Raw genomic sequence first — 22160 nt, 5'->3', positions numbered from 1 at the left:
AGAAAAATTATGATATTCATCTGCAGAAAACTCAGATTCACTTTTGCTTTTGCTGTGAATACTACATGATTCTTCAAAATCAGAGTATTCTACATAAAAATATTTTTGACAAGATATTCGATTTCTTTTTGAGTCAGATATACGGGACGTTTTCTTGTAAAATTTGAAGCCATATTTATCACTTTTGCAAAAAACAAGCATCCGATAACTAATGTCTTATCGTCCACTAAAACTCGTACACATCTGCTGTGAGCAGTCTCCCAGGCACCTTAAAAAGTAAAAAACATGATAACTGAAACCAAAGCTAGAAGTGTGAAACTGAATATGTGACCTTGTGGGACAGGTTTAGGAAAGTAGGAGGAAGGACAGGGACCATTCTCAGTTTTTAGGAGTGGAAGCAACGGTTAAAAAATCCTCAGTGGTCTCTGAGACCACTCACAGCAGTTAAAGGTTAAACTGCGCTGGCACCTATCTTTTTTTTTTTTTTTTTTTTTTTCCTAGTTTAGGACTGATTAGTGAAAAATGCAGCAATTACATAAAAAAATTGAATAGAGATTTGATAGGAAGAATTAAGTTGTATAAAATTTTAATGCCATACATTTGTTTTTATTCAGTCGTGCAAGCGCCAATATTCTAAAACTTGGGACTTATGGTAATAATGTAAAATGTACACACATATTAGAAATTATTTTTTGTAAGTAAATAAAAATGTTATTGAAACTAAGAAGTACTTAGAAATATATGATATTTTATTATATGTCTTTATGTTACTTTTTAATGTGCTGGGTTTGTCATTTAATTTGTGCCTTTACAAATAGTATACACCACATATTTTTTCCCTCCCAGTTTTCAAGTTGTAAAATTAGTAGAAAAAGAGGAGGAAATATGTGAGTAAACACAGTATTAAAATACAGATCACCAAGCATTTCTAATTGGGTATTGTGACTATAGTGTTGCATGGATCCAAGTATTCATGAAAACCTGCCCAATGCAGGGATTCTTTTGAGAGGCTTGTGACTGGTAAAGAGGCATATGAGTCTCTTATCCTTTAGAGCAGCGGTCTTAAACTGGCAGACCACGGCAGCATGTGCCCGTAGAAGCAAATTTTCTTGTCACAATAAATAGCTAATAATTACCTAAATTATTATTTAACAGTTGAAATTTTTATTGCAATAACTAGAGTTATTGTGATAAGAATTTCAAGAAAGGTTTGAGATTTCAATGATTTGGAGTCCAATTTTACATTATTTTCATAACCATTGAAAACAAAAGAATTTGAAGAAAGGTAAAAGATTTTGGCGATTTGAAATCTAATTTAACATTATTTTCATTGCCATTAAAAATAAACATCAGTAATTAATTAAATTAGCAGAAATTAAAATTCGACTCGGAAACCAAAATGGCACTATGCAACATCCATTCATGTCGGAAGAAAAGGTGTTCTGAACAAATTTGTGGTTTGTTAAATCACAGATTGTTTTCATTGCTGCCATACATTCATTCCACTTAAGGTCTAGTGAGCTTTGTGAACCATAGCTTTCTTTCAGAATTCAACAACTGATTAGAATAATTGCATGAGAGGTGTATGTGCCAATCTGTTGTTACCTCGTGCTGACTTTCAAATTTATAGATGCATCAAAACTGCGAATTGATGAAAGCTAATTTACAAAAAAGGGAAAAAAAAAAGAGGAAGGAAGGAATTAACATATTCTGCATTTTTCCATTCGAAGTTTTTTTTTTTTTTTTTTTTTTTTTCTTTTTTTTTTTTTAGGGAGGATTTTGTTATGAAATTAAAGAAATTTGCTTTTGTTTTCAATCGTTTCTTTTTATCTAGTATTGAACCAAAGGCTGAAGAAGTATGCCAGAATGTGTGGTGTGGCTTTCATACACAAATTGTGGAAGTCATTTTGACTGCAAATGAAATTAAATGTTTTGTATTTTGAAAATTTTCTTTCGAAATATTTTGATTAAAAAATTTGGTGTTTATGAGTGAGACAAGATAAATTATTTGTCCTGTTCTAAATGATTATTTCTTTACATATAACTGTATACGTCTAGAATTTTGGCTAGTGTAAAGTTCTTCGCTGTGTTCCGTGTCTCACAGCATTCTTTATATTTGCTATTGTTTGAGGCTTCTGACTACTTTTTAATCTATTAATGACTCGCAAAGAGCCGTTGAAAGGCAATATCTATCAGATGAAGACATGATAAAAGTTTTACAAGAACTATCTGATTATAATTTGTAAAATTATGGATATCACATTTTGCACATAATTTTTAAATTTTAGTGAACATATAAGACTGATTTTTATTAGTATTAATTATTAATTATTTACTTTTAAATTTCTTTTTAGACTTTTTAATTAAAAATTTTTAAACTGTTTGTATAGTATTTTGTATTTTAATATCTTATTGTTTTGATATAGGACAATCCATAAGAAGCGCTGGTCAGTATCTGTGGATAGCATTTAAGCCTTTTGATTTTAATTCAGGAGTATCTTTTAATGTAACAGTGCATGGTATGTATTTATCAAATAATTCTTCTGTATTGTATTGTGTTATGTTGTGTTATATGTGTGTATGTATGTTTTCCTAGTTACAAATTTTGTATGTATGTTGATTTTCCAAACGTTGCCTTTCTTTGCATATAAAAATTAACAAGGAGGATTAAAAAGCTTTTATTTAGTTAGAACTGATATTTTTAATTTACAGCTTTATATCATTGATTATTGATATAAATTTATATTCTGAAGGAGAAAAGCTATTTTAACTGCTTTTTAAGGCAGAGGGAGAGTTAGAATTTCTGTTAAACTAATTTTTGAGTAGAGTAATTTTGTGTATGCAGACAAAATTATTAATAGTATCATTTGATGAGTATCTGTTTTGCAGTCCTGACTTCTTATTCAAAATGGCTTCATATTCAAATTTTCGACAGTGGTATTATACATTTGCTCTCAAGTGGAATAAGTACTTAAATCTTGTCTGAGATTTCTCACAGCTTTATATTTATTAATTTGTTCAGTAAATATATTGTGATTATTTTTTATGACTTCAAAATTGTTCTTAAGAATTCAAAGTATTGAAAAGAGCAAAATAATATGTAAAAATTATATGCAATATATAACACACAGTGAATGATAAAATACACACAGTGAATGATAAAATTTAAAAATTTGCTTAAAAAGATATCACTCAAAAGATTTGTAAAAGTAATCATACTATGATAAATTATAAATGGTTAATTTCAGATATCTCAGCATGTAACTATAAGTTAATCTTGTTTAATTAAATATTGTTGATATTTTTAAAGCTTTCCATGTGAGTTATCTGCCAAATTAATTAAATCATTGGAATTCCTGCATCTTGGTTAGACGTGCAGGTTTGATTTATGGTATGGTAAATGTTAATATAGCTTTATAGATAAAATGATTGTAATGATAATTATAATGAATAAAAAAATACCAAAAGCACTGCCTTAAAGTTTAATTAGTGGCTGACATTTAACACATTGCATGCAGGTATATTTTGCTGCAAATTTACATGTGCAGGGGGTATTTTTTTCATAAATTTCATAGAAGTTTAGTCAGTCAATAAAATCACAATAAATTGAGACACAACACCATACACACTTACAGTGACCATTATATTTGTATAATACCCACTTTCCAGCACAAATCTATTAAATACGTACTTTTATGTGACCTGTACTCTGGTGACAGACTACATGACATATTCTAAAAACATGAAAATATATTTTTTCCTCTTGCAATATGCTAATAGTGCTTCATTTTGAAATCATGGCAGGGTCCACCCTTTAGTTTCATCTGAAAAAAACTTGATTATTAATAGTATCATTTGGGTATTTCTGACTTAACTACTTAACTGCCAGCAGGAGGTTCAATTTGTGCCAAAAGCAAATTTGGCAGCAAATTAGATACCATACTTTGATTGTAAATTTAAGTTTGAGGATGTCGATTCTTAAATATAAACTTCTCAGAGTTAATTGCTGATGTGGTAGTTATCACAGTTTTTCTGCCATATAAAATTGGCAAAATTTGACTGGAACTAACTGCTTGTGGCCAAAAGTAGATAAATTATATTGCTGTTCAAAATTTGATGTGGCTTCCTTCTCACTGTTATCACCTATGTATTGTTCTCACTGTTATCCTTCTATGACATTTTCATTTATTGATAAGCAGGGGGATTGTGAAATACCTGGCAAAAGTATAAATAGTATAGGGACACTGAAATTAGCAAATTTTGTAGTGGAATGTATGTGGAGAAATAGAACTTTGAGGTCGTAGAAAGTATGTCAAGATCAAGTACAAATCATTATTTTCATTGTGGATTTAGAGTGATATGCATCACTACAGGAATATAGAGTTCCTGAATATGCATTTTATCTATGGGGCTGTAGACTGAATGGAAGATCTGTTGAGAGTATGTGCAGAGAATGATTCCCGAGTCGACAGCTGGTGAATCTCTAAGCATTTGAGCATACACTCCTGTTCAAAATTATCTTTACATGCATGAAATCATAAAATCTCTCAGAAACTGTGAACTGTAGTTTTATAAATTTGTATGGAATGATGAATAACATCATAATAGAAGCACAAAGGAAAAAAATTATAAGCACTGCATATGATATAATGCTGAGCATGAAACAATAAAAATGGTAATAATATGTTACTAAGAAAGTTTAGAAAGTTAAAAAAAAAAAAGTCACAAAAAATTAAAGCTTATGAATTTAATATGAAATATAATCTCTCCTGACTTGCATGCACATATCACGTTTTCATGCTGGCAGTTACATTGCTCACCATAATTTAAGAATTGAGTTCCACTCCTTATACCAATGCAGTCTTCAGGGCATTTACATCTCTAGAAGCAGAATATCTTCATGCAACTGCTTTTTCTAGGTTTCTAGGTTGTCACAAATTGTCTATCACGTTAAGATCGGATGATTATTCTGGCCATGGTATTTATTTAATCATTGTCTTCACTTTCAAGGAATTTTTCAATGCGATTTGCTTGATGTAGATGAACATTAAAGTCCATGAATAAAATGAGATTCTTGCATGAGGTTCTAAGACCTCTTCCCGATATCACTGGCTGATCACAAATCTACTGTTGAAAATATACAGTTGTACATCTATTGATTATTATTCCTCCACATATCATCACATCTGCATTATCAAATCGCTCACGTTTCATAAAATTCGAAGGAAGATGTTGCGTTCCTGATTTTGTTTAGATATAAAGCATGTTTAAGTAAACCTCAATTCAACAGTAATCAACATGGGACTATTCTTGTTTACTCCAGTTCTGATATTGATTGCACAATTAAAGTGATCCCTCTTCTGTTGTGAAGACAATTAAAGTGACTCGTTTTTGTAGTTTTCCTCATGTGTAACATGTGTATGAGCCATTTTTCCTTAGAAAGTCTTCCGCAAAGGCATTCCTTCCCTTAGGCAGATAGCCCTCAAGTGCTGTACCATATTCAAGTAAATCAATCGAAGCTAAGCGGGAGACCTTGCTGTTACAGTGGACAGTTTGGCAGGTAACAGCTTGAGAAGCAGCCTGTTATTCCTTTATGACTTTGTCCAGGTCTCCTTACAACTCTTGAGTTTTAAAATTGTTTCCATCGCATAGAGACTGTCATTACTCAAACATCTCACAGCTTCCATGGTTGTCTTCTCTCCTTCTAAAAGGCCATGAATAAAATGAATCACTTTGAGTAATAAATCACTTTGAGTCTTTACACACTGACATCAAGCACTGTATTGTGGAAATTCACTCAGATATTCATTTTGCATGAAACAGTTGATTTACCATCAGATGATATAATGCTTTGATTTGCATATCAAACACCATCTGATCACTTTTGATTTGATAGTACTAATTAATTAGACATGCCTTTCATTTATTACGTGCAAAAATAGATTATGTCAATAGGATATTGCATAGAATATTATTATTTTGGGGTATATTAAGATAATTTTCGAATGAGTGTATTAACCTCTACTGTGAATATTTTCTGACACGCATTCCATTGCAAAATCTGTTTATTTCAATCCTCTCTACCTACTTTAATGTACTTGCCAATATTTTAGTATCGCCCTCTGTAGTTCCTGCCCAGTTGGCATGTTGGTACAAAAACCATCTGTAATTTTGCTTAACAGCATTGGATCCAAGTTCAGAGCAGTTTTCACTGCCTTATTTGTTCTAAGTATATAGTTTTTGTTATAACAGTGTTATATAGTGTTTGTTCTGAGTGAATATTGTGTATTCGGATGTTTGTTAGTCTGTTTTGTCATTCTAACAAGACAGCAGTTGAATACTGTTGAATGGAAAGTTCTTTCAAGGATTTGATCATAAAGAAAAGGGGGTTAGAGATCATGGGATTTGCCAAGGGGGCTTCGAATTGGGTTGGATGTGTAGCAGTGAATGTGCTCAATTAGCTGACATACTAAAATCCCAGGTGACTAGGTAGTTGTCAAGATGTCAGCTTGGAAGTGATGTATAATTTCAGTGAAAAGGAATTGGAACATCATGATGTTTTAGCAGAACTTCTAGAAACCTATAAATAAACTAATAAGTATGAAACATCAATGTGCAGGGGTAAATAGACATGGGAAATATTTATTGGTGTGTTATTGCCATTTCACACCACCTGAAGTTCCCAGTAGCAGCTAATACAAGGATCATCTGTTTCTGTCATCTTCCCTTTTTTTAAACTTTTTATGTTTCTTCAGCAAAAAAGTATTTGGGGAATAATTTACATTTTGATAATTTTGCTTTTCTTTAAAGTTGGATTTGATAGTTGCATTTAATTATAATTGTATAGTAGAAAGAGTCTGATGATTTTATAAAAGCACTGAATATATCAGTATGAGTTTATGTATGTTGCAAAAAAATATATGCACCCAGAAAGATTTGAGCTACAAGTATGAAACTCAGCAGTAATATAGTGTCAGGGTTCGTAGCGGTCCTTATAAGTGCTTATAAGTCCTTATATTTGAAAATAAAATATAAAGGCTCTTATAAGTGCTTACTTTTTCTTTAAAGCCCTTATTTTTTTGTTTTTAGTGCTTATTTTTTGCTTTTAGTGCTTTTTTTTTTAAATGAACGCGCAATTTTTCCCCGTACCAAAGCCGAAACTAAATAAACAACTTTTCTTCCTAATATGGAATGTCAGATTGTGAATCATACTCCCGGAAATAGCTTTTCCCCCTTTCTCTGCATTAACATAACCTCTGGTGTGCGCGGAGAGTACAGACAGGTGCCCGTCGTTCTGTTGGTCAAAGAATTGCGAAAGCAATAGAAAATTCCGGTACATTTGGCATTCGTTTCCTCCCACCCAAATATTGCACACGTTTGAATTTCTATCAAGATCTTAATAATTTGCATTCTCGTTCCGCTTGGTCAGTTCATATTCGTGTTTATTGTGATATTATGATCGTTATGCTTGTATTATGAGCATATGTATGAATGTTTATAATAACATAGTTGCAGTAACTGCTGAAAGTAAACTTCCAAAAATGGTTGTGTTTTAACACAGATTAGCTTTCTAATGAATAATATTTGGAATGGCGTAAATAAAGGGAAAATAATCGAATAGTCAAAATAATTTCATTTTTTTGGCCAATACATTATACAGTACGAAGGTTGGGAGGATCTCCCCTTTCTCCGCAAAATCTCAAATATTGAAACTGTTACAGTTCGTTGCAAAAGAAGCAACGAACTTTTTTTTTTTTTTTTTTGTGTGTGTGTGTGTGTGTGTGTGTGTCAGTCACTTTCCAATCTGGATTGAATAGGACTAAATGTTTTGCGGTCTATCAACCCAAGCGAAGAATGATTCTATTCCGGAAATTTAACGCAGTCTGTTGAAAATTAGAATGAAAAACACCCCAAGTCTCTTTCTTTTCCTTGATTTAGTTCTTTATTCTCCCAATATCGGCAGCTGTTGAATCCAATTGCGTAATATCATGTAGAGAGGAATTACGGTGCGCATATTGCGCAATAACATTTGCGATATTTTGCAGAGATAATTAATTTTGATGTTCGGTCCGAGATTTGTTTATGAACACTTAAAAGAGTTTTACTGTGCTTGCTAAGCAGAATATTTTTCTGTTCCGTTGGTTCGTTTTTATATGATGCACATATCGAAATGTCAAAAGCATTTATTTAGCGGAAAAATCTAAAGAACGGCTACAGTCAGCCCCCCCCCCATCCGCTCCTCTTTTTCAAGTTACGCTCGACTGTCCGAATATTCGCCAATTTTCAAGTATGCGGGTAGTTAAGCTTTTACTGTTAAAGGATGACTGCATAAAGCAAATTTCTGTCTTCTGATTTCAGAAATGTTCCTCTTTTTTTACTTAAATTACTTTGCTTGCAATATCTGTTAAGGGAAAACTGATATACGATGAAAATTTAGAAAATGTTCAGAATTTAGATTTAAATTAGTTAAATATCAATATGAGTGAAAAAATAAATTGCATTTATTATTAAGTTCCAAGTGAATAGAATAAATATGCCTTATTATTATTTATTTCCTCTATTTTGAACTGAAATTTCATCATTAAATCTTGTAATATAGTTTAGTTGTGCATAGTTTTTTTTTCCTCTTATTGTAAACTAGTTCTGTAAATTGAACTGTTATTTAAAATTTTAAAAAAAAGGAATTATTTTCCATGGTTGAGGTTTCCCCTTTCTTGCTTATTCTCTTGTCCCCCATGCTTATTCTCTCTTAATAAATACTGCATTTCTCATATTTTAAATTACGAGTCTAATTTTTGAAGTTATGCAGTTGTGTATAATGTAATTAGACAGGTGCTTATTTTTTTTCGTAAAATGTGCTTGAAAAGTGCTTATAGGTGCTTATTTTTTGAACTAAAATGTGGCTATGAACCCTGACTGTCCAAGTAGATAAACAAGTGATCAAAAACTAGGGTGAAAAATGTATTTTATTTATGAACTTGCAAGTAGCAATACAAAGAATATGAAAATCTGTAGGTGGTAAAACCACTCCTGGGAAATATAAAAGCCAATACTCAGTTGGACATAAAGTCTGTTAAGTTTCCAATGTCCATCTGTGGTAGACTGTGCCATAAATGGAGCAACTGGTCAGCGAGTTGGGACACATTTGTATACGGCTGAATTTGTATGTCTAACATGTCCCAAATATGTTCCACAGGCAACAGCTCTGGAAATAGGCAGCCCAGTTGAGGACATTAACACGTCGAAGACATTGTTGGGTGTCTTGCTGGAAAATAGAACCTTGATTACCTGCTCTCATTGGCGACATGATTGGTTGTAAAATGTCATCAACATGCCCGGGATCAGTCAAAGTATCTTGCAGCGTGGCTAATGGTAAACTAGTGTTCCAGCTGATTGCTCCCCGTACTGTCACACCCAGTGTTCTGGCTGTGTGCCACTCAGTAACAAATGGTGCATTGGACTGCTCACCTTTCTGTCTCTAGACAGGTATACGGCGGTCATCGGTATTGAGAGAAAAGTGTAATTTGTTGCTGAAAATCGCATTTCTTCAATCAGACACTGTCCAGCTTGAGCGAGAGCAGCATCATGCAGGATAGCACTGCTTATGGTGGAGCATCAACAGCAACCATCTTAATGGACATCAAGATCTGAGCCCAGCGTCATCTAGTCTTCTGCAAATCATATCTCTGGATATCCCAGGATATCTGTGAATTGGCATCAAATCAGTGATAGCTAGCTGTTGGTGTGAATGTGGCAGCTCTTATAATTGCACAATCGTTTTGCTCATTAGCGGCCCAGGGATGTCCCGAGCTACTATGCCAGCTGATGATGCCTTTGTTAAGCAATTGTCTCCAACAATGGGCAACGACTATATTGCTTCAAACAATATGTGCGGACTGTTCAGCCAACCGGTCTCTTTTAGCTGTATGATGTGACCCCTCTCAAAGTTGGACAACTATTTGTAAATCCATCAAGTGTGTCTTAAAGGCATCTTTAGTTTCAGTGTCATGTATTCAAGCCATCAGCACAGTTGTAAATGCTCGTCACTCGCCACACCTTCCCTTTTACATTGTTCCACCAGCTGCGCACTTCAGATGCATTGTATCGCTCCATGGTGCTGATTGGTGCTGCAAGTTTAATCATTTGCATGTAGCATTTCATAGCTGTGGCTCAATTTTTTCTGGTTGAAGGTTTTTTTTTTTTTTTTTTCAACAGGGTGTATATATAGAAAGTAATCAAAGTAGTTACTTTTATATGCATGGCTTATGTTTTAAATGTATATTTTTACTCACTTTTTCATAATCATTGCACTTCATTTATTTATTTCATGTTTTAAGTTTTTTTAGCTTATATGTTATATTAACATAATTATGCTTTAAGTGTGTATATAAATGTTTCTCAAACCTTTTGTGTTTATTGCTCAGTGACAGATTCCAAGTCTGCTGCTTCACGGTAGCTGTATCATTAATAAAGTTTAATTTTAAATTTCACATCATAATAATCTCTTATTTCTATTTTTGATTAAATATCCAGTTTTCATTAATCAATGAAATAAAACTTAAATTCAACAAATAACTGCTGAAACTCCTGTTCATCTGCTCTATTAGTTTCACTGTTACTGTCAAATTAATTCTCTTATGAATTATTTTAATTCACTTTATTGTTATAGCATTTTAATACAGATCTAATAACTGAGCCAGCCCAAAAATTTATTGTTGAGTTTAAAAAATATTAATGCTGTGCCCCCCAAAAAGAAAGAAAACTTATTTAAAATTTGGGCTTCCGGGGTGCACATGTTCGGGTGAAGGAATGCATTATTCAAAATTTGATGCCTCTCGGTACCATTGTATTTTCACAATGTAATGAACATACATACATATGTGCAGATTCTTCATTATTTAATTTTTTAAAAAATAATACAGGATGATGATAATTGAAAAGTGATATGCCATATGTAGTGGACTAACGCAAAATTTCATTTCAAGACTAATAGCTAATTCAGTTTGTAATATTTTATTTTTATAATGGGGAACTTTTCAGGTAATTTTTTTGATTTTTATGATGTAGAAAAAGTACTCTTGTTTACATGTAAATCGATTATTGTGTTTTAAGTTAATTGTAGAATAATATTTTCTGATGTTTCATTTCTTTGTTCAGGTCAAGGTGGTTATCATTATGGGAATGGAACTATTTCTATGAAACCTACTGATGGAAATGATACTATTTTTTTGCTAGAAGTCGATGATAATCAACTTGTTCTTCTAAATTTTACTTCATCCACTTTCAACCATCCTGCAACTTTAAGTATCTATAATGGTTTTGATACATCAGATTTATTAACTACTCTTCGTGGAAATGTTTGGTATCCAATTGTGTCAAAAGGTCCAAGAATGATGGTAATAGCTACACATTTTGAAAGTGGTGCTTTTTCAGCTGAATTTAAAGGTGTAACTTGCGGTAAGTAAAATTTCATTTCCTTCAGAACTGTGCTAGAGTGTTCAAAGTATACATAATTTGTAGTAAATGGAAGGAAATAAGATTTGTGAATATTGAAATGTAGAAAAAAAAAATCATGGCAGCTGTTAAGCACTGAATGTACAATTAAAGAGAAAAAATAAAATAACACTCAAAACCATTTGTAACTTACATGTAATATTTTTAAAAATGTTATATACATAGTTTCTTAATAAGGTGCAAAATTTTATGAAATTTTTATCAATATAAGTGAGAAAGGTTTTTTTTTTATAAAAAAAGCCTGTTTTAGCCCAGCAGAATAAAAATTTCAATTAGTAAAATAGTCATTATGTTTTAGTTGTTTTAAATCATAAGCATATTTTTCAAAGTTCTTGGAGATGCTGTTTATAAATAAATGCACTTTGCATCCCTAGTTTTAGATCGAATTTTATAAAAAGGAAAATCCAACGAAAACTGTACCATTGTGTAGACACACTATATGAATTTTTTCTGATACTGTATGTCTCTCAGCATGTTCACAGAAGAAATAACAATTATTTTTTTTTTAAATATAAGCAAATGCTTTTAAAAAAGTGAATTTTTAATGCTTTTAAATGTAAATTTTTAATTTCATCATTTCATTATGGTTTCATGAATTATTAAAATACTGTCAAAATGTGCAATTTCTCTTTAGGAAATAATGAGGAGCATGCAGTTGTCAAAGTGGATAAGCAAGCAGTATTATTTTTACATTTATTTGCAATAAACTGTTTAAGAGCTACACCATATAAATAAAACTTTTTTATCTGCCAATACAGAGACAGTGAATTTATTGTGACCAAACATGAATTGCTTGAAATAAACAAAGAATTCTATTCACACTGCTTAAGTGTTTGATATTTTAATGTGCTTAAATACATGAATGCTATATATGTGACTGTATACTGAAACATAGTGTAGTATCCCTTATATTAATTATCTTTTTATAACTTATCTTGGATTTGTTGAGAAAAAAGTATTGTTTTGGTTTTTGTATTTAGTTTGCTGTTTTTAGTAGAATTGTTATTTAATTGCTCTATTTTCCAAGTGTAATGCTGTGTGCAACACATTTTAAGAGAAAGCTACGCCGAAAAAGTAAAAATACAGGAGCACTCACATTTAATATTTAATAAATAGATATCTTGTAATTGTACTCTTTTACTATCCAGAAAAATCGAGAAAATAGAAATAACCTGAATGTTCTCGCACATGATTAAAAAGCTTTAAGAAGCTGGAGAAAAACATCTCAGTTCAGTTGTTTACTTAGTTCTTGTTGTTGATTGTAGCGAATTCGCGGTGAGATCGGATTAGCTTTCTCTGCTTTGAATTGCGTTCTGTTTAACGTTTTAGTAGTTTAAAATATAATTACTGTGAGATATTGTGATACTGTACGAATAGCTTTCAGAAAATTTCGGCATTTTTTTTTTTTTTTTTTTTTTTATTATTATTATTATTATTTCTTGGCATAAGAATAAGTTTTATTAACTTTTTATCGACTTATGCATTCAATCCATTACACAACAGTATCTTGAGGTTTTTATGTCTTCTGTGTATTTTTACTAAATGTTGAGGGACCACCTACTAATTTAATAAATGTTTTTAAATGTTGTTATTAAAATAACAGACAGACAGTTAAATAATTAAAGCTACTATGTTTGAATGTTGTTATTAAAATAATTAAAGCTGCTGTTTTTGTGACTGCTTCTTAATTTGTATTCAATATGCTTTAAAATTGTCATTTTTAAACCTCAGAAAATTACTGAAATCTGCAAATTAGTGAAGGTGTGTAAAAAAGTCAAAATCTGTATTTTATAACTGAATATAAAAATTTAATGTACCATGCACAAAATTCCACTCCATTTGTCTTTTTAAATTAACTGAAGCAGTTTGGTTTTCTGTTGAACACTACTATGAATTGCTTCAGTTGTGAGTAGCACCAAATTGCTTCTTGTGTTTTAGAATTCGTTACTACTTAAGATCAAAAAATATAATTTGTATTTCACATGGCCATGTGATGATTTCGGTAGCTTCTCTGATTTATTGAAATTTCAGAAGGTTATGTTATAGTAGAGAATATCCTTTGAATCTGTCATATATCTGAACATTCATTCTGGAAAGTATAATAGCTCTAAAAGATGATGAAGAGGAGTAGATCATTCATTCTAATTTGGCTGAAGAAGTAGATACTGCGTCAGCAAAAGCTCTCACTTTGCTGCAATTCCAACTTATTTTATGCCGTGTAATTACTATATTTACATATGAAGTAAAAGTGTATGGGCAGAATTTTTTAGAATTTATATTAAAAAAACTGGAAGTTTTCAGATTTTATATTATGCCCAAAGAGGCTTTTCTTTAATGTTTTGTATGTTACCTTTATCAAACATCATGTTCCTCATACTTAAACCGTAAAGTTAAATTTAACTACAATATCACAAAATGTGTAAAAGAGCATATCTTTAGAATTTCCGATACATAGCCTCGAAACACTCGAGATAATTTTTTTTGGTAGTGTTGCCATAAAGATGAATTAGCCTTTTCTTATATCAATAAAACAATATTTGTTTGTAGAATTTTTGAAATATCACATTATTTCATAAAGCAAGTAGTTGAGCCATTTGCGTGGCATTTTATGTACATTATGGACAGAATATCTTGAATAACTTTGTACAGCATTAAGACAGTTTGTTGTAGAAATACTTCAAGAAACACATAAAACATATTACAAGATCTGGTATTAAAATGGAAAATATATAACACATAAATATTTATTAATTTTACAAAATTACTGCAAACAAAAGTAGTATTTGTATTAATGAACTTTTACTTTGAGAGTTTACTTCAATAAATTTTTCAAAGCCCTCTAAAAATGTGGAAATCCACCAATTCATATTCTAAAGTGGTTTCACTTCTTTTGCTGCATTTTAAACCTTAACAAGTTCTGTAGGATGTTTGTTACATAGATTTACTATGTTTGGCAAGTGTAAGATTTCATGACTGCAGTTATATGATTGTGTATATTCTACAGATTGATACGATCTTTCTTCTAATTAGTAAAATTAGTCCTGTGACATCTAGTTAAGAAATACTTCGAATTATCCTTTTAAGATATGTATAATATTATGTTATAATATGCCCATACTGAAAAGAGCTATGTCTTTTTAAGTAAAAAAAAAAAATATTTTATAGTATACCTCTGAGCATGTTCTGGAGCATAAATCAAATCGTTGCTGTCATTGTGATTTTCAAAGTTATTTTTGTGCTTGCCAATGCGTAGGCAGAAATGAAATTATTTTGTAATTACACTGCTCAACATTGAAAATGCAACACCAAGAAGGAGTGGTCAGAAAGTGATGAAATTTGGAAAAAAGACAGAGACAGCAAGCAGCAATAAGTAATTTTTATTTCAAAATGATAGTCAGAATACAGAGTGAGAAAGGTGTTGGCTCAGTAAGATGTAGGACCACAGGGGACAGCGATGCACGAAGAAACACGTCTAGGCATAGAGTCAATAAGAGTGTGGATGGTGTCCTGCGGGGTGGCTCTCCATTCCCTTTCAACCATTTGCCACAGTTCGTCTTCTGAACGAGGCAGGGGCAGAGCCTGCAAACGGCATCCAATTACATCCCACACATGTTCGATTGGTGACAGGTCAGGAGAGTACGGTGGCCAGGGAAGCATCTGTATACCTTGCAGAGCATGTTGGCAGATGCGAGCACTGTGTGGTTGGGCGTTATCCTGCTGAAAAATTGCATTAGGCAACCCCTGAAGGTAGAGGATTGCCACCGGCCACAGTATTTATCCAAGTATCATTGGGCCATCATAGTGCCCTGAACACGAACTAGAGGTGACCTGGAATCGTAGGCAATAGCGCCCCAAACCATTGTGCCACATTGTCGTGCGGTGGGGCATTCCACAGTTACTGCCGCATTAGATGTCTCCACGTCGACGCCACACACGTATGCGGCGACTGTCACTGGATAAACAGAAGCATGACTCATCTGAGAGCACGATGTTTCGCCATTCTTGTCATCCACATCGCTCCAGTCTGGCACCAATCTAAACGTTGGTGTCTATGCTGCAGGGTCAATGGCAGTCTTCTTAACGGATGCCTTGAGTGCAGGCCACGTTCAACCAATCGACAGGAAATGATTCTGTTTGACATGGAAACATCCAGGGTATCTTGCAGAATCGTGGTACAAATGACTTGCGGGATCGCCACATCTTATGGCGGATGCGCTGTTCCACGCGGCTGACGTCACTCTAGCTACACCTGCACCCCTCCTTCTTCCCACATTTCCTTGTTCCAAGCATATTCACCATAGCCGATGCACCGTGCTCGCATCATTGTAGGTATCAGCTGCGATTTTAAGTAAGGACCAACTCGCCCTTCTCAGTCCGATCACCATACCCCTCATAAAATCGTGTATCTGCTGGAAGTGCCTTCGTTGATGCCGGCCTGGCATTCTCTCCTATTACACATATCCTCCGGGACAAAAACCAACTTTCTTCGATAATTTGTCTGGCAGAAATAATGACACGAATATTGCCCATTCTGCATGTTCCTTCCCTTATGTCTTACTTCATGTGCATTGGAGAGCTGTACATTTCACATCATTCTCATAACTCAGTTACGTGCGTATACTCTAAAATTTGCATAAATTTCTGACCACTCCTTCTTTGTGTTGCATTTTCAATGTCGAGCAGTGTATAAAGAGTGATATTATAACACAAAATAAACTGCTATGCCCAGAATGTAGATAAAACATTCTAACGATGCAAATTATTTTTTGTGAGGCATCATCTATACTTGTTACCATGCATTCAGTAATGCATTATGAGACTTTAGTTTGCTCTTTTGCTAGAGGGGGTTAATGAGAAATGTATGGGTGATGATTCATGATTATGTGTTGAAAAATTGCAATGTTATTTTTGTGTGTGTGTATTAAATGTACAGCAGCACATCTTTATTTTGCAATTACAAAATATTATTTAATAAAACCAGATTTGTTATAATTTTTAACAATTACATATTTAAAAAGCTATCTGTTTATTTTAGCCTAGTATGTGTTTTATGTGAAAAATTAGTAAAATATCAAGATAGTATATATTTCATTTTCGTATAGATCTAATGGTTCTAAGTAATTGTGTGACCTTATTTAAACACTGTGTCTGTAAAGTTCTGTTATATATGTATGTACATTTGTTTTCAGTTCATTTAGAATTTTCTCCTTATATATAATTTTTTTAGGTTGCCTTCAAATGAGCACACTTTCAACTGAAAGCTATATATTAACTGGAAATTGCAATAGTACTTGTGTATGGGTTATTCCACCACAAAATGTTTTTAATTTGGGTAAGTTATTCTGTCATGTTCATTAATGCCACAAAAACCGATTCTGAACAACCTTCACATAATTCGCCGTGGAGCGAATGCCGACCACGATTGAATTCATTATACCAGTTTTTTACAGTACTGTGGGATTGTGGTATATCAGTGTATAAAGAATTAAGTTTATCAAAGCACTCGTGACTTGATAATTGATGTTGAAAGTTATGATAAATAAACACACAAAAATGTTCACGAGTCAATTCCATTTTTCGCTGAAGATGAATTTTTCAATTTATTGTAAAAAATACAAATCAGGCTATAACAGCAAAACATTCTGAAGAAGTTATGATTAAAAATATGAAACTTTCGATTGGAATCCTATGCAATCGCCTACCAGCATTTACTGTTGCCAAGGCTAGGAAAAAAAATAGCAACCTTTGTATGCATAAATATGTAAAATATGTATTAGCAAAGAGAGCAAATATGAAAGATGTCAAGTTATTGTTAGGATATTTTGTTAATAGGTAGTGCTCCAGTAACATTAGTCCAACTGTTTTTAAATTTTAGTGAAGAAATATTGTGTGATAAAGGATTTTGAATTAATTTTACTTTTTTTGTTATTTTTAAATTTGTCTGCCCCTAATCTCGCATTAATAGCAGATGGCAACCATTAATTCAGAAATTGAGCTTCAGAAAGAGCTTGTTATTCTTTTATTATAAGCTTGTATTCTTTGTAAGAAAGGAAGGAGAAATTATCAAATTAAAATATTACATATTGAGTTTAATTTAAAGTATTATATTACACACACATGTATATAGATAAATTTAAATCCATTAATAGACAATGAAGTGCAAAAAAAGAAATAACCTGAAGTGAAATACTATGTATATTTTGTCACTTTATATTATTTATTAGAGAGTAAAATCTATAAGAATTGGAATAAAAGTAATTTTACAGGTGCATTGAGGTAATACATGCAATACATTTAAGAAGGGAAGTAATTTAAGTATATCAGTGTATATGGAAAAAAGGTAATCAATTAACCATCAAAAACCATATTAAAATTATCTCCTACATATTTTTACAATTCATTTTTTCATTCACAGTTTTTAATTTTATATATGCATGAAATTTTTATTGCTGTGTGCTACTTTAAAATATTCAGAAATTTATAGTTAGTTAATTAGGTACTTACATATTAGTGCCACTACTTTCGTAGTCGCAAAATTTTTTTAATGTGCCAAACTGTAGCAACTATGCTGCCCCTCTTTTTTCCCCTTTATTCTAAGTTTCAGTGGTTTTTATAAGCAAATCATTATATTTTTATCTTAATTTTAAAATATGCACTTGTGGAATTTTCTTGCTGAAAAAGAAACTGGTAAAATTTCTGCAGGATTAGAATATTCTGCCAAAGGGAACAGCTGCTTTAAATTTATTCTTAAAATGATTGCCATAAAATTTCCACTTGAGGAAAACAAATAGCTATTTGTAAAGTAAGTTTACTTTTTGATTTTGGGGATAAATATACCTAATTAAAATGGAAATATGTATGTATATAAATAAATCATTTTTTGCTTCTGTAAAATAGGGGCAAAACTACTCCAAAGTTAGTTTCAGCTCTTTTTTTAGAAATATAGTAAGCTAAGTTTCTTTATTATTGATACAAAATTTTTTGCTGTGTTATTTTTAAAAGCAGATTTTATTTTGTTTCTTGCTAGATCTTTTGATGAATCTTCAGTATGTGTCTTTAGAACAAGGAGATGATGTACAGATTTTACGCTTAGATGCTGCCAAAACTGTACTTGGTGCAGTTACTCCTAATATGTCTTTTGTGCCACGTCTGATTGTTGATTCTCAGATCGGAGCTTTAGTTAAAATAACACGAGGAATTTGCAAAAAGACAGATGACATTGTGTTGATAGGGCATTCAACTTATATCCCAGGTTAGTAATGCATTATGTGAAACTTTTCATTGTAATAGAATTATGAGAAGTCAATTATATATGACAATATCTTTTTTAAAGTGTGCTTGTTTCTCGTAACTTAAATGTTATTAAACAGTATTGCTGACATCATTTATAACTCCTCTATCCTGCCTGTTATCATTTGTGTATTTGTAACCCCTATATTTCGGGATATTTTAATGTAACTAATTGAACGTTTATAATATTAATCTGTTAATTATCTATAAATGAGTAAATTCTGGTAATTTTCACATCTCAGGACCCAAAGATTTATTGGATTAGCAAATTTCACATATTGCAGGTCATAGCTTTTTCAGTTTTATATATATATATATATATATATATATACATTTTTCACTTCCTAATTGTACATTAATTGTGGATTGTTTGCATATAACTAGCTAAAAATACTTATACTTTAAGAAATATTTAATCAGAATTTATAGAATACAAAACTATTATTCCATACATGTGCAATGGGATTTCTAGCACCATAAAAGGTTTTCCCCATGTGTAATGTGTATACGAGCCAGTTTCCCTTAGAAAGTCCTCCACGAAGGCACCCCTCCCCTTAGGCAGATAGCCCTTGTGTGCTTTGCCATAATTAAATACACCACAACACACCACCAACTAGCACCATAAAAAGTGCTAGACTTGAAATTTTGGATTTATTAAATTTTTGTAATATTTTGGATTTATTTCTGGTTCCCATTTCTATGACAGAAGAATCATCACAAATGCTGTTCTCAGAGATTTGTCACTTCTTAAACATGTTTGATTATTGTGCCGAATGCAAATAAACCAGCTCTGTAGTTCATTTAAGTTTGAATGCAGAATCTTGAAGTTTTAGACAAATATATAAATTCAAAATGAGTATTGAAAGTGAGCAAAATATGCACCCAAAAGTAGGGATTTAAGCAAAGCTGAAATTCATGATCCTCATTTATTCTGAAAAGAGAATGTTAACGTGAGTGGGGAAAAAAAAAAAAGTAATTTTAGTTATAAATTAATTTGCTTCTACAATCGATTGATATATAGCGCATTTTTGTTAAAAAATTTATTTGCAAATACATATAAAAAAATTGTTAAATTTGCTATGCTAATATTTCTGAAAATTGAAATTTTGTTTCTTTTCATTTAAAATTAAATGCAGATTAAATGGTCCTAGATATTAGAATGCTACTGGTGATTTTTTTAAATATTTTTCTTAAGATATTATTAAATACTCTGCTACTGCTTTATAAAAATTCCGAGACCTGAAGTTTTCACTCTTTATTTTTATTTTAGTTCAAGTATTTTGGTTTTGATATCTCATGTAACTTATAAGCAGTATAAAAAATCATGTGTCATATTTTATTTGATATTGGGAGAAAAATATACCATTGAGATCAACAAATAAATAGTTTGTATTATGTATTATGTTAAAGCACTACAGTCAAAAGTCGGACTCGTCGGAACTTTGGCGATTCTGGATTATCGGTTTTTATGGATCATCAGTTTAAATGTGGTAAGATGCATGCAGAAGTTATAAAATTAAAAATATGAAACCGTAATTTATGAAATAAAGAGCATTTATGATCTAAAGGGTATCAAAATTTACCAAAAAAAAAAAAAAAGCTTAATATTTATTTGTTTACTTTATTAAACATTTCTTTCAATGGAAGTTGTTTAAGTTGCTACGTTTCATGTGATAATACTTTCTCTTTAATTCTATTAAACAGACATAATTTCTTGTTTAGTTACAAAGTTCCGCTGTTCAAGTCCTATAATTGCTGTGTCGAGAATACCAACTAATTTGTCAATCGAAATTTTTTCGTTTTCAATAACTTCTGTCACTTTCATCACTATCGGAAGCGAATTATAATGACGAGGAACTTGTTTTAAATCATATCAAAGACGGAGTACATCGAGATGAAATACTACATTTAGTAAGGAATTATAAGCCAAATAAAATAAAAACATCTGACCTGAAGATAAGGATAGTGCTGACAGATCAACTTCCAATTCATCGCGCGCCACGGCGTTCCCCCCCGCCGAGCAGCGTGAAATTGATAAACAGATTTTGAATGGTTAGAGAAATGAAGGATATGATGCCTTTATCCATTTTTTGCAGCAATTCCACTTTTTGTTTAATGGACTTCAAAACATATACTTTCGCTTTGTAAATCCTTTACGTATTAGTAAATATATATCGGAAATTCTATTTGACATAATCGAAAGTTCAAGCTTACTTTTATAAAATTGCTCTAACAGTCTGCAAAAAATAATAAGCCGGATCCAATTCGAAGATTAAGGAACAACGCAATCTGCAACATTAACTGAATTAGATAATTTTAGCTTAGCTTATACCGTCTGTTATACATTAAACGCGCATGCGCACATGCATATTCGCAGCCGTAAAGGTCTTACGCGCATGCGTCAACGGGACACGTGCAGAAAGTTTGTAGCTTTGAGGTCCGGATTGTGGGTGTCCGAATTAACGATTTTTGACTGTATAATATTTCTGGTCAAGCAAAATATTTGATTACTGGAAAATATATTAATTAACCTTTAACTTCCATTTTAACTTTTCAAATAATCAGATTTAGAGTGTGGATAGTTGTCTGTTGAAACTATGATCTATTATCCTATTAGCATCTTAAAACTGCACTCAACAATACAAAGCCCCCCTTTTTTTTTTAATTTTGAGCTTAATGTTATTTGCTATAAAATTAAATTTTTATTATTATTTTATTTGTGTATTTTTATTCTCGAAGTGTGACTACCATGTGTAAGACCTCTTTAAATTTCTCTCCGGAACATAATGCTCAATTAAAAAACAGCATCCACTCTTGTTTACAATATTTTAGTTGAATATAAAGGTCAATGTTGTTGATGATGTGTATTCAGCTGCAGTTGATGTAATTTTTTGCTTCATTTATAATACAAAAATATAATCCTAAGAAGCATTTCCTAAGAGGCATTTCCTACTCTATTTGAGCACTATTTGTTAAATGACTAAATTTATCAGTAGTGTCAGATGACATTGATGGATGTACCTGCTGAGTGACTAATAAATGCCAGTAGCAATTGAAATATTAAATATTTCGATTTTAGTAATTAATAATCTAAAAATATTAAAATTTAGTAACATTATCAGTTTTTACAGTTATTCTTATTTTGTCCATAAATCTCTGTCAGGTGAAAGTGTAGTTAGTTAATGCTGGGATCATACGAGAAACTCAGTGAAACACAGCAAACAAAGCTAGACTAATTGAACATTGATATCAGGTTATCTGATAAAGGTATATGTGGTGTATTCTCTAGTTGTTTCAGAGTTGCACATTTTTAGCTTGTGTAACATTTTCTACAGCTTGCATCTAGTAGTCAGTGC

General features: G+C 31.8%; 1 protein-coding gene across 4 annotated transcripts in view; it reads left to right on the top strand.

Annotated features, from left to right (window-relative positions):
* LOC118197823 (cubilin-like) overlaps positions 1–22160 on the top strand; it is a 129951-nt gene that overhangs the window by 85820 nt on the left and 21971 nt on the right. For all 4 annotated transcript variants that reach the window (XM_085817715.1, XM_085817714.1, XM_085817716.1 and 1 more), the window contains 4 exons: positions 2427–2519; positions 11158–11457; positions 16742–16846; positions 18542–18766. In XM_085817715.1, the coding sequence (XP_085673841.1) occupies positions 2427–2519; positions 11158–11457; positions 16742–16846; positions 18542–18766 (723 nt within the window). The remainder of the gene's footprint in view (positions 1–2426; positions 2520–11157; positions 11458–16741; positions 16847–18541; positions 18767–22160) is intronic.

Source organism: Stegodyphus dumicola, chromosome 5 (genome assembly GCF_044657685.1).
Source record: "Stegodyphus dumicola isolate Sdum_Otavi_A_Nest chromosome 5, ASM4465768v1".
Taxonomy (NCBI): Eukaryota; Metazoa; Arthropoda; class Arachnida; order Araneae; family Eresidae; genus Stegodyphus; species Stegodyphus dumicola.
This window is presented reverse-complemented; position numbering and strand designations above follow the sequence as displayed.